This window comes from Podarcis muralis, chromosome 4 (assembly GCF_964188315.1).
Source record: "Podarcis muralis chromosome 4, rPodMur119.hap1.1, whole genome shotgun sequence".
NCBI classification, from domain to species: Eukaryota; Metazoa; Chordata; class Lepidosauria; order Squamata; family Lacertidae; genus Podarcis; species Podarcis muralis.
In genome coordinates, this window is record NC_135658.1 from 84,227,414 (window position 1) to 84,241,294 (window position 13,881).

The following is a 13,881-nucleotide window of genomic DNA, read 5'->3' on the forward strand; positions in this document are numbered from 1 at the left end:
GGAGAGCAGAAAGAATGAAAGGAAATAAGCTTCTTTGATGGCAGAAGTTAAAGCACAAGCCACTGTAGGAAAGTCTTTCTTCCACTAGATATGAGGGCTAGCAGCACAAGACACAGAGGCTGTATAAATGCCTATTTTAATTTGGTTAAAGAAAAAGGCAGACAAAAAGTTTATTATTCAGGTTGGAAACTACTACGATATGAAAACTACCACCAATTATTATAACCATTCCAAGGCCATCTCTAAAGATTAGCCAGTTTTTCCATTTATATCATCTTAATCTGATATTTTTATTGTGATTAATACAGTGGTACCTCTAGATACGAAGGGGGTCCATTCCGGAGCCCCGTTCGCATCTAGAGGTAAACGTATCTAGCGATGGCACAATTGCGCACACACGCGTCGCTTTTCGCCGCTTCTGCGCATGCGCGTGACATCATTTTGAGCGTCTGCGCATGCACAAGCAGCGAAACCCGGAAGTAACGCAGCGCATGTTGCTGCGGAGTGCAACTCGAACACGCTCAACTTGAAGCAAATTTAACCCAAGGTATGACTGCAATGCCTTATATACTTGGGTTTATACCAGTTCTCTAATTAATTAAAATCATTTTATACATTCATATAACAGAGTATCAGCCAGGCAACATTCAGACAGAGAGCGTGTGACTTTAACACAAAAGCAATTATTCAGGCCAACACTGAAAAAATAGTGCAACTAATTTGAATAACAACATGCCCCAGGATAAACTATTTTTTAAGCAGGGGTGAGGAACCTATAGCCCTTCAGTTGTTGGACTCTGCTCCCATCAGTTCCAAGCAGCATGGCCCACAATCAGGATTATGCAGATTGTAGTCTATTGCTACAATAACACATAGAGAGCCCTAGGTTCCCCATCAGTTTTAAAGAATGAAATGCTAACCAACTAAACAACAAAACTGAAAATGTTTTATTTAAAAACCATTATAGTCCTGGCTGTAAGTACCGCTATTCAAATTTGCATTATGCAGACTCTTGCTGCATTCTTGCCAGTGTTAGAAATTAGCTAGGCGCCAGGCATATTTTGCTACTGGTACAAGATCCAATTGCGAGCACATAGAGATCTTTGGTTGCCAGGTTGGCGACTGACATCTCCATCTGGCTGGTCCCTCCAGCTTTCTTAGGCAGGTAAGCAGAAGGTAAGCTTTTTGGTGCATTTATATCCCAACTTTTTGTCCTAGAAATACATGGTTCACACCCCTCTTCAGGTAATCCTTACAACGATCCTGTGAGGTAGGTTAAGAGGCTGGGATTGGCCCAAGGTGATTCAGGGAGCTTCGTGGCTGAGAAGGGATTTGAACTCTGATCTTCAGGTCCTAGTCCAACAGTCTAACACTACACCACACTGACTTCCTAGTGTACTTCTATTTGGGGCAGCTATATCAATTAAGTAGGTAAATAATATGGAGAAAGCAAGATGTCACTTAGAGTGACTGTTTACACCAGCAAGACTTGCCATCGGGTATACCGGGGTTCAGGACACTGGGCCACTGGACCTACTGTTTGTCTTGTTCTGTCTGCTCCTTCCATTTTATCCTAACAAACCTGTAAGGTAGTTTAGGCTGAGAGATAGTGACTGGCCAAAGCTAACCCAGTGAGCTTCATGGCCAGGTGGGAGTATGAACCCAGCCTCATGCCCCCATCTACCCTATACATTAAAAGCTGCATCATGCCACTTTAAACAGTCACTGCTTCCCCCAAAGAATCCTGGGAACTTTAATTTAAGGCTGCTGAGAGTTGTTAGGAATCTCCTATTCCCCACAGAGAACTACAATTCCCAGAGTTGTTTAACAGGAAACTTCCTTCTTCCCAGGAAACTCTGATCCAGATCTGACTCCATTCTTACATTCAGACTGAATGGAACTGGAAAAGAGGAAATTAAATAGCAGAGCCAAAGTGGTACACAGATTGTCTCAAACCCAACCAACTGCTGTAGAGAAATTTTTTAAAGGTGTATGTCATAGCAGCCTCAGTGTTGAACAAATATTTCTGCTCCTGTAACATCTGCAGTCCTGGGGAATTGTAACGAATGGATATTGGCAACCAAATGCAGAGATTTATGAAGATAATATTGGTATAACAATGACCTTCTGGCCTTACAACCAGGAAAGGAAAAGTACCAAATCTACAGTTAAGTTTACATTGATATCAGAAGTCACATGTTTCATTTTTAAGTAGTTTTACTTTGCTTGCTTGCTTTTTTTTCCTCCAGGAAAATATATATATAATTGACTCCAGAGATGTTTTTCACCCATAGCAACTTCCCTTTCTATATATATATATATATATATATATATATATATATATTCAAGAATCAGAAGAGAAGTGCAACCTTAATACATGTGGGACTTGATGCAAGCTGCTTGGCTTATAATAGGTGTGTCTAACCTGTGGCTCTCCAGATGTTGTTGCACTCCAACTCCCATTATTCCCAGCCAGGACTGCCAACGGTCAAGGATGAAGAGACTTGCAGTACAAAAACATTTAGGCAGCCACAGATTAGCAATCCCTAGTTTATAAAATTTAAAAGTATTTCATTCTCAAATTACAGCAGTTGTTTATATTAGCAGGCGCATACATCTGTGCAGAATCTGGGTCAAATTTAAAAGCTTAATATTTGGTAATTTGAGCAGCTTTTTCTTCCAGAAAGTATGGATGTCTGTGCAAGAATCTTGTTAACATTCTAATAACCTTGCACAGACTTCTCTGGACTGTAGTATAAACAGCTCAAATTACCAAAGCAATTCTCAAAATCTTCTCAGCCAGTTTCCCATGTTGGTTTTCTTATCCTCCCCTTGATTTTTTTATGTATATATTATTAAAATAATGTATATACCAGGTCTAATTTCAAGAAGAAACTAAAGAGTAATGATAGATTTGTACATTAATTTTCACTACAGTCTTCAAGTTTCCAAAAAATACAAGTACACATATGAACCGTTCATTTCTAACACAGAAAGCAACCTCACAGCATGTTATCAGAAATCTCCTGACACATATGACTCTATTCTCACAGGGATAATGCATTTTTAAGCTTGATATGTTCAAGACACTAGCAAACCTACCATCAGTCAAGTTGTAATTGTTACCTAAATGGATAATACAGATAAGGCCAACAGTTGATGAGGCATCTCAATAAATGTTTTCTCATTTCTTACATCAGACTTGCCTGTCTGTATCTTATTGCAAATATCCAGATAACATGCTTTACAACTTCTTCTTGTGAATGTGACATCCCATGCTAGCCTTGGTTCGATTTAGTTTTTATGTGTGTCAGGAAATTCCAGTTTGTTATTTGGTTTACATAGGGGAAATTAAACAAAAATACTTTTTAAAAATCTTCTAAAGCAGTGGTGCTTGCAACAAAATGTTGCAATGTGGAGTGTTCCTATTCACTGTTCTAGTCAGTCAACCTTGCCTTCCTCCATGAATTTCAGTGTTAGAAACTCAGATATATAAGCTAATCGCCAAATGGCACCTTAAACCTAGGTTGCGGTCGCCTCAACAGAATGTCTGGTCATATTTTTTCCCAGTGGATTACTACTACTACTACTACTATTGCTATTGCTCTTACTGTTATTAATTTCTTTTCTATACCACTTTATATTTTAATGCAAAAAAATCTCAAAGCAGTTTACAACACATTAAAACATCCAATGAAACAGCGAATGTAACACTGAATGTAAGGTGGATGAGGGTCTGGATCAAAGCTTTCCAAACTTCTCATGTTGGTGACACTTTTTAGACATGCATCATTTCATGACAGTAATTCAGTTTTACTAGCAAATCAGAGGTTAAACTAACCCCTTTCCAGTCCTGCGAGGAGCATGGGGAGAATTTGTGCGACATACCTACACACTGCAGCCAACACACTCATGTGTGTTTGGAAAGCTCTAGTCTGGAACCTTGAAATGTGAGAAATTTTGCATCCTACTTCCCAGTGCCAGAAACTAGGAAAGAAAAACTATCGGCCACTTGGCTCATGGAACCTTGATTATGGGCGCAAAAACAGAAGGTTGGGTCGCCATTTTGTCCTTTTTACAAAGGTGACCCATGCTGTGGTAGGGGAAGCGGCAGTTCGCTCCACAGCAGCGATCCTACTTTGGAGATGGGCAGGGAGGCATTTCTCCTCCTGCGCCCTCAGCTCCAGCCTGATGGACTTGCGCTACAGTGGAGGAAGTATTTCTCCTCCCGTGGCCTCAACGCCAGTGGCGGAAATTTTATTCCTGAGTCTCAGTCGCCATACATGGTGGCAAGACTTCTCAAAGTGCTTGCATTCTGACAATTCCCAGTTGCAAAATGTGCCTGGCACCTGGCGAATTTCTCATGCTGCTACTTCATAACTGGAGTTGGTTCATTGGCCTCATTCCACTGAGACTTAAGCATTCAACCTGAACTCCCTGCCCTTGGCAGAAAAGAAGATAAATTGGCCATTGCAGCCGAGCCCTACCTAGGCCCAAAGTCTTATCAAAGCCAGTTAGTGTTAGCGCTAACCCCAGGAGGGATGCACCACCCTGAAAAGCAATCCTCTCACGAATTTTGCTGCCACACTGGTGGCGTAACAGCAGAAAACTTTGCTGCACACCAGTCAGATGGTGGAGATGTCGGGCGCCAAACCAGTGACAGGACATCTGCATTTGGTTGCAAATGGACCATTTGCAGTCACAAAACTGACCTGGTACCTGGGGAATTTCAAACACTGTCCATTATACCCCATTCTTCCTCTCCCCCAGTTTTGCATTCCACCACCCTCACACTGAAACAGTCAACCAACATTACATACCTGCTAAGCACACTCTGTATTCACTGGGCTCTTAGAAAGGGGGACAAATTGAGGAGGGGTTTTGTATTTCTGAAGAATATCTGTACTTCTGCAAACCTGCCAAAACCTCTCTACTGTGAATGGATGGTGCCATATTAGCCAGCTAAGTGTGGCTCACTCACCCGAACATCAAAAATGGAGATTACTTATTTCTTGCCCAGGAATCCAATCTGCATCACACATTATAATATTGACTAACATCTGTATTTTTCCAAACTTAACATGTCTATGAATTCATCAACTGCAGAAAACACAATTTGCAACCAGCACCAAATTTAATGTGGTGTGCGTGGTTCCCCTGCACAGGGAAGTGAGCTGAGGGCAAAATAATAGTAGTTGTAGTGATAGTAGTAATATAAAACCTATATCTTGTTTGTGTCACCCCATTCTCGGGGTTCAATCTCGTTTTGAACCTGTTGCGCAATAAACTTGGATCTCCGTATTTTGCTCCTGTGTCCGGCTGAGCTTCCTTTTCCTCCGCTAGGACCCGCGGACTCTGTCCGACGAGCTAGGGGGCAGGGCAAATACGCACCCAGATTTTCCGTAACAATCTATATGGATAGCTACTCAAAGTTAGGCCCCGGTCAGATGGGCGATTGAGTTGTTGCAACTATGACAGAGTGTACTTGAGGCATGTGCATAACAAAAGGTGAATGGGGTATTTGGGGGAGAACCAAATTTTGTCCTTGCTCAGGGAGCCATATTACCCAAGTCCACCTCTGTTGCTTTTCACAAGTAAAAGTGGCTAACTACCAGGGAGACTTGGTACATGACTTGTTCCTTAACTAAATGATCAGAGCATACTGAACCTGTTTTCTTGTCAATCCACAGTCACATACAATGGCACCATTACACTACACAATGTAGTTAGGATTTGGGGACAGGAACTATCATTTTGCCATAAACACTGCACAGTAATATTCTTCCTTGTAAAGATTAGACTAGCTTACAAAGGCTCTAGATAGTCTCCTGTAAGAACAGGACTGGGCTAAGCAGGCCTATCACATCCCTGTAGTTTTACCTTTTCATAGTAACTAGCCTTAACTTGCTTGCAACTACCAAACTGCTACAGGTTAAATGGGTGGTTAATGCTCACTGTGTTTTATATTGTACAGTCAATGTTGTATTGGCCTCTGATAAACCTCTAACTGAACTTCCACTACAAAACATTTACAGCTAGTTATGTTAGGTGACAGTGGTAGTTTAATTCAGATTTATGCAAAGCAGGCAATTTGAGATTTGTGGGGATAAATGTACCCTTTCAACTGCTTCACTGTGAACTTTAATTTTTAACTCTAACCAAAATTAAACATTTACCTACCTAACCTGTAATTTAAAGTTTAATTTTAACAGAAGACAGGCTTCCAAAACACTTCATAAGCATGTTAGCTATTAACAGACTCAATTACAAGGCATGTCACACCTGTGTTGGGGAGAGACAAAGAGGACTGCCCTTTCTATTAGAACAGTCAGATAATCATTGTTTTTTAACTCTCCATAGCAACTTGGATATTTTAAAAATCTAATTACCATGATAAGTTATGAAGTACTTAGTCAACAAAAACATATATATCTCAGCCATACTGAAATGGCAATGGTGGCAAACTAGTTGCAGTATTGTCCACACATCCATGTGACATCATCACATCACTGCGTAAGCTTACTAGCAAAAGAAGTAATGGCCATCTCATTCTCCTCCTCCAGATCAGACACTGCATTAAAGATTGAGGGTTGTTCTTACTCTTTAAAGAACAGCCGATAACTGTATATACCGTATATATTATAATATACATGAATATAGACAAATTGTTGTTAAGAGAAATTCTGTGCATACAAGTACAAAGAGGTGAATAATTTTTCAATAACTGGCCCTCAGTATTATTCCTGCACCTGCTTTATAATTCTCATTAAAATGTATTTGGGTAGTACTGTTAGAGTGGGACATACAAACACTTGTAGAAAGCATGAAAACTCAAAGTGTGATGTAACACCTGAACTGAAGAAGTGCCATGCCAGAACAAACTTTCAGTGTATGGATGAACAATATGGGGTTTTGTGTTCTCTCTACAAAAAGCAATTACAGGGATACTAAATTATGAATATCCTGTCTTTTTTTTTTTAAGTCCACATTCCATAGAATGGTGCAACAAGTGCCTCTGGATCCTTCACTCTTGAATTTTCTCTGAGCAAATAAAAAGTTATTTAGGGCAAGCATGATGATATAGTACTTGGTTCATTTCAATATCACTTTCCACCTATGTTAGTCAAAAATTCATTAGGATAGGGCTTCAATACAACACAGGTCTTTGTTGATTATATGGACTTCAGAGTAGCCAAAGGTGCAAGTGATTATGACAAATTCAAAATCCAGGTCACAAATTGCAGTGCCTGCGTACCTGACTGCAATATGTGCTGTGCCCTTCACTACCTCTGCACAACACAGTTAGCCAGAGCAAAAGAGAAATTAGTATATTAACCTTCAAGGGTGTGATGCCTGACACTGGAACCCACAATAACTTTTGCAACCATATTATAGCATTCCTCAGCCTAAGCATTAGTTCATATTAACAGACACGTGCAATCAAGCCATAAGGTAAGGCAAACATCCTCTCGGAGGAAGGTGACACCATTCACAAGGACGCCTATGCTACTCCACGCGCTGCCTCTTGCACAGGATTGTCTCCGTGTTTGACACGCATCACCACACAGGAGCACCACAAAGGACCCTCTTTCGCCGTGCTCTTAGCGAAGGCGCTTCCCAAACGCGGGTAGGTGGGGAGGAGACGACGTCCAGCGCCTTCGCTTGCAACCCCCTTTCGCCGCAGGCCGCGCATTTCAAGCCAATAGGTGCGCAGCTGCAACATGACAAGGCAGGCGTGACACAGGCACTTGCGCGGCGCCCGCAACCTCCATGCTAACGAGAGAGACACGCTGGCAAACCCGGAGGGAGAGCTGCGCCGTTGCACTTAACCCTCCGCGTGCGCGCAAACGTCCCCGACCCAGTTCGTGGGCGCCTCAGCCAGCGCATGCCGGGACGCCGGGGCAGGCGGAGCCCTCCTCGGGCAGGGACGCTGGAGCCGGTTCGAGGGGACGAACGCCTCGCCCCCTCAGGTTGGCTGCAGCTGCGGACTCGCCCGTCCCTCCCACCACCCGCCTGAGGGGGTCCCGCTCGGGCGCCTCACCGCTCGCGCGCCGAACAGCCGCTCCAGAGCTCCGCGCTGCTGCTGCTGTTGCCGCTGCTGCCAAGCGCCCACCCGGCGCAGAGAGGCCGCCGCCGCCATCATCGTCGGCTCAGCCTCCGGAGCTCTACCTCAAGCGGCCTACGGGCCGCCCTTTCACCTCGCCGCGTCTCGACCAATCAGGAGCCGCTCCGGCGAGCGAGAAGGCACACGCCTCCTCCCGTCCTGCCTCGGCTCGCGCGCCTCTCCTCCAATGAGGCGGGGCGGCCGCTTCCCAGCGGAGAGGGAGGGGAGGGGTGCGCGGCGGCGGTGGGCGGGGCGAATAAGCGCAGTAGCTGGAGAGGAGAACTCGCTTGGACGCAGCAGCAGCAGCAGCACCTGTATACTTGGGTGGTCAGGACCGCGCAATCTGCTTTCTCGCGCTTCGCCAACGCACCCCCGCCACCTCAAGCCATTGGCGTAGCCAGGATATTTGTTGAGGGGGACAGGCCTTTTGTTGGGGGGGGAGCAGAACCTCCGCTAGCTATGTATTTTTATTGATTTTTATTGATTTGCTACACCCATGGGGGCGCAACTGCCTCCCCCTAAATCAAGTAAATAAATAAAAATGCTTAACTAAAAGTGGAGATTGTTTTGACAGATTTTTCTGAGCACCTGGGGTCAAACGAAAGTTAATTTAAAGCAGCTGTTGTTGACACATTTCATTCCGAATCTGCTAAACAGAGCCAGACAAAGAATGACGACAGTTGGGTGTCCGTCCTGCCTCCTCTCACCCCCCCCCCCATAAATTCTGGCTATGCCCATGACTCCAGTCCTTATTTGCCATCCCGGCTATATCATAGTCAACAATCACAGAGCCTTACGTCCAATTGCAGAGAAACTTGCCTGCAGTTCTCAACCAGAGTAGCTCACTTCTTTTTTTTTATGGTATCATGGTATCAGGAGTGCTATCCCATAATTCCTATAATGCAGTGAGGTTCAAATAGCAGGAAGCATTGCAGGAGTTTGGACTAGATGAGCTTATTATTCTAATGACCCTAGGCCCAATACAGTGGTACCTCGGGTTAAGAACTTAATTTGTTCCAGAGGTCCATTCTTAACCTGAAACTGTTCTTAACCTGAAGCACCACTTTAGCTAATGGGACCTCCTGCTGCCGCCGCACTGCCAAAGCACGATTTATGTTCTCATCCTGAAGCAAAGTTCTTAACCCAAGGTACTATTTCTGGGTTAGCGGAGTCTGTAACCTGAAGCGTATGTAACCCGAGGTACCACTGTACATTTAGGTTGAATATCTGAAGTCTAGATTACTCACACCTGCTCCAGAGTGTTTCCACAGATGACCTACTAAAGCTTATTAAAAAGTAAGTACATTACAAATATGCCCTTTTGGGTAGCTTACGGCCATAGACGTTGTTCCCTGCATCCTCCAAACATCTAACAATAAAAGAGAACACCTCTTGTCCGGTATGATTCCAGTTCAGATAAGGTTTTTCCTTCCCAGCCAACATGCATTGGCAGCCAAGATTGCTCTGAAATCCCCCAGAAATTAAAGATTAACCCTGCAGGACAATCACCTCACTTGCAATGTGAACAGAGGGGGAAAGTCATAGGGCAGTTCTCAGCCAGAATACTAAAAGGTGGCAGTGTAGGTTTTCCTTATCAGCTTTCTGTTTGCTTCAAAAGTTCACTGGAACAGTGGCTATACAGTCAGTGACAGTGTCCAGCATTCATACATCGAAGACAGAAAGGAGAAGGCCTATATGTTCCTCTCCCCACCCTTCTTTTCCACCACACAACAGAACATCTAGACTGGACTACCTAGTCCTTGTCAATACTGCTGGCTGGTCTCACAGGGCTCTTTGCCTATATAGGTAATGGATGGTATTCAACTATATTTTATTCATTGCAGACCCATTGAAATTAATGGACCTAACTTAGTCATGTTCATTCATTTTAGGGTGTCTACTCTAAGTAAAACCTAGTTGACCACCACCCAATGCGTATAATGAAAGTGCTCAGCAGAGGATGGCCCTCTGGCTCTGACATTTGTGACCCCAATCCATAAATAGAGAAGCATATTATTATCTGAATCAGTTGCTGGTTGGTAAAACCAGCCATTGCATAACCTAGAGGCAGCCAGTCCATGGGTACCCTAACCCTGTCAATATATTATTTATTTAGGTTTCTAGCAACACATATCTCATTCATCCTCAGAGCAACCCTGCATGGTAGGTGTCTAAGAACTAAATTTGCATGCAAGACTATGGCTCAGCTGACATTATTGCAAATAAATTCTACTGGAGAGTGTTCACTCTGACCAACATATCTGGCCGATTCAATAGTGACATGACTTGTTGATAGATACCTCACCAATCCTTATTTTACAGATACTTGATTTTCTTCCTGTATTTTCCAGCTTTGCTTCCTCTTTCTTGGCTTCCATTATATCATTGATGGCACCAGAAAAAAATATTTGGGGGGAAAGAAAGGACAACATGCATTTCAGTGGGGTGGGATGGGGGAAGGAGACCAAACCATCTTTAGTCTCAAAGTAAAACTTGCGTGGAAAAGAATGTCAAACTGTTTATGCATCCTTAAAATTACAAAACCTGCAATGCAAAATGAAATTATTTGATTGTGATTCACACACCTTTGGGCCTCTTTATCTGGCAATGCATTCAGTGGCTACCCTATTAAAAACCAATCGTGATAATAATAATAAACTACAAGGAAAAGCTAGAGCTTCTGTTAGAGAACTTGTGGATAAAAAAACTCAGAATATTTCACATGGTTGCTGTTGATGGAATTTCACCACCTGCCAGACCAGTTTTTTAACCGTCATGCCTTCATCTGAATATCTGTGTACTAAATGGGAAAGCAGTGGGTCAACTACTAAGGAGAAATAACAAAGAAAATAATTTATGTCTGCACAAGCTCTGATCTTTAATTTACAGTGAAAGCAAAGTGCTTTTTCCATAGTAAATAGGTTTCAGACTCGCTCACTCCTTAAAGGTTAATGCCTGCCATGCAAACAGCATTCAAGCGGTAAGCCACTTTCTCAGCACGTGGTATCCTGAGCTGATGTTGTGTCAATATTTTTAAAAGGGCAAACAGACTGTCCCTGTGTAACTATAGGCCAGCTCGCCTGCTATCAGGGAAATCAAGGACAAACCAATAGGAAGGTGGATGAAAGACTCAAGGGGGGGAGGGAATCTAAAAGAAGAACGTTCTTGATTTCATTCACCTTTCAGATGTGACTAATGAGGACAATTGGGTCAAAGTGGCACGCTCTGAGCTATCATTCAGCCAACAGAAATTCTATATTAATACCTATTTGTGTCTTCCTGTGCTTGTTCTTTGCCAAACCACACCACCCATGCACAAGACAGAAGTACCAGCAGACTTGCGGTAACCCCAAGGTATGTACATGTACAAAAGGGGGTGGGGACTTAGGAAAAGAAACCCCCCCCCCCCCGAACAGTCTCATAATAGCTTAATGGCACAGAATATTGAGATACTGGAATAGGGGGAAACCAGACAACCTGACAGACTGGAATAGAATAGAGTGACTGAAATAGAGAAACACTGATGTATTTTTATTTTATTTATCTAAGTTGTAGACGGCCCTTCATATAGTGATTCCAGGGCATTTTCTAATAAATTACAAAATTTACAAACAAATAAAATATACATTTTTTAAAAAATCTAACATACCAGCACAAGAAAATATAAAAATCAGCACTAATCACCCATTTATCCTGAATGTCAGAGATAATATTTTAAATGTTCTCTCTTGGTGGTGGAACTGATCTCATCAGTTTCTACCATCCATACCTTCATGGGAAGGCAGTTAGGGGCCCACAACAATAAAGGAAACTTTTATCTCGGTTGCCTCACTGCACATTATGCCAAGCCCACCAGTAGGAGGACAAAGAAGGCCCCCTCTATTGACCACAGGGTCTAGAGTAATGTGGAAGAAGGTGCTTTGACAAGGAACTGGGTCCCAGACTGTAGGCAGCTTTAAAAGTTCATAGTAGCTACTAGACCCAGTAACACATGGGCAGCCAGCGCAATTTCTGCAAAATATGTTATATATGACTTCATGCAGGTGCTCCAAGAATGCTATCTTGCAGCAGCCTTCTACACTATTCTATACTATACTCCTTAAAGACGGCCTCTCCTGTATGAACCCTGCGAACATCATCTGAGGCATTTATTCGCGTGCCTTCTGCTCCGAAGGTCCAGAGGGCAGCAGTACGATAACGGGCCTTTTCTGCGGTGGCTCCCCACTTGTGGAATGCTCTCCCCAAGAAGCCTTGTCTAACGCTTTTGTTGCATATCTTTAGGCGCCATACAAATACTCCTACACCTTTGGCTAATTAAACAATCTATGGCCTATTAAACTGTGTGTGTGGGGGAGGGTAAGTTTGTTACTATGGTGTGGTTGTGTTTTTATATTGTAAACTGCCCTGTGATCCTTTAAAAGAATTGCTAGCAATTCACTTCATTTTGCTGGGGGTGGGGGATGATTTGGTCCCCAGATATGATCTGAAGGTACATGAAGTGAGGGTATGGCTACAGTCTGGGAAACCTATATGTACTACCTTAAGTTCTATCATGGAGGAAAGGGGGGATATAAATGTAGTATACTGTATTATACAACAACAACAACAACAACAACAACAACAACAACAACAACAACAATAAAATAATAATAATTATTATTATTTACTTTATACTCCACCCATCTGGTTGGGTTTCCCAAGCCACTCTGGGCAGCTTCCAACAAAATATAAAAATGCAATTTGCCCTAATTTGCCCTAATTTTGCATTCTGCATACCACAACAACCTTAAGATCTCTTTGTAATTTGTGGACACACTCGGAATTCCTTAAAATGGAAATTTAGAGAAAGAAAAAGGCTTTGCGCAGTGGCAGTATCGTAGCCAGTGAGGTTAACCCGAGGCACGACTATTGCTAAAATAAAAATAAAAATAAATAAAAATGGAAATTTAGGGCATTTGAAAATGTCAAATGGTTTTCCTTGGTATAGTTGGTTTAAAATAAATACAGATTTATCTCACACACAGAGAGACCAAAATCCCTACTATAAATGAGTTTCAACTGTAGGCAATCATTTCCCACAAAGTCACAAATGCTCTCTCTAAACTGCAGTTCCACTTGGCTTGAGCAGACGCATTTGAAAAAGGCCATATGGCTAGCCCTGGATGTTAAATAGTTTACAGGGCTCTTGGCATAATGGGAAATATTGTCATGTGCTGAGAGTTGTTTAAGGGCCAGGTTATGGCTTGCTGGAAGAAGACTGGGCAGCAAAATGAACATTTCCCCCCTGCTATGTGGAATACATCCTGCTTAGAGCTTTGTCACCATTAGTGTGTACCAGGGACAAGCTACCTCTACTATTCTCCAATATACCTATAAATTCCAGGGTTAGTCTAAAATGGATCTTAAGAGGGGCAAAGGCCACAATATGGTCTACGTTCTAGGTATTTCTGTGAAGTGGAGAGCTTAAAGTACTAAGGAGTCCAAAGGGTTGGCGATCATCCATATTCAACACTGAGGTTATAATTATGGTAAAATGTAATAGGAATTTGACTAAAACATGGAATGCACCTTCATCTCTGCCTATGTGTATGCATATTTATGCTAGGTTTGTGGGTAAATGCAGTCAGAGGGGAGTGCTTGACATTATGGCTTAGAGGTCTGAAAAACCTCAAAGTCTAATTTGCTCCCTGAATTTCAAGGACCAGCTACAGATATTTTTGTGGTCCATTTTTATTTCACGTGGCTGAAAATTATGTTTTTTCTCAATTTCATGAGTA

General features: G+C 42.7%; 1 protein-coding gene and 1 pseudogene across 2 annotated transcripts in view; one reads left to right on the forward strand and one right to left on the reverse strand.

The window, feature by feature from the left end:
- The window catches only part of PCCA (propionyl-CoA carboxylase subunit alpha), a 225,965-nt gene extending 217,751 nt beyond the window's left edge, over positions 1-8,214 (reverse strand). The window contains exon 1 of one of the 2 annotated variants that reach the window (XM_077927686.1): positions 8,042-8,214. In XM_077927686.1, coding sequence (XP_077783812.1) covers positions 8,042-8,143 — 102 coding nt within the window. In that variant the 5' untranslated portion in view covers positions 8,144-8,214. The remainder of the gene's footprint in view (positions 1-8,041) is intronic. The other variant, XM_077927685.1, reaches the window with a different exon arrangement.
- Positions 8,215-12,958: 4,744 nt separating this feature from the next.
- On the forward strand, positions 12,959-13,068 carry LOC114596634 (U4 spliceosomal RNA; annotated as a pseudogene).
- The last annotated feature ends 813 nt before the right edge of the window (positions 13,069-13,881 follow it).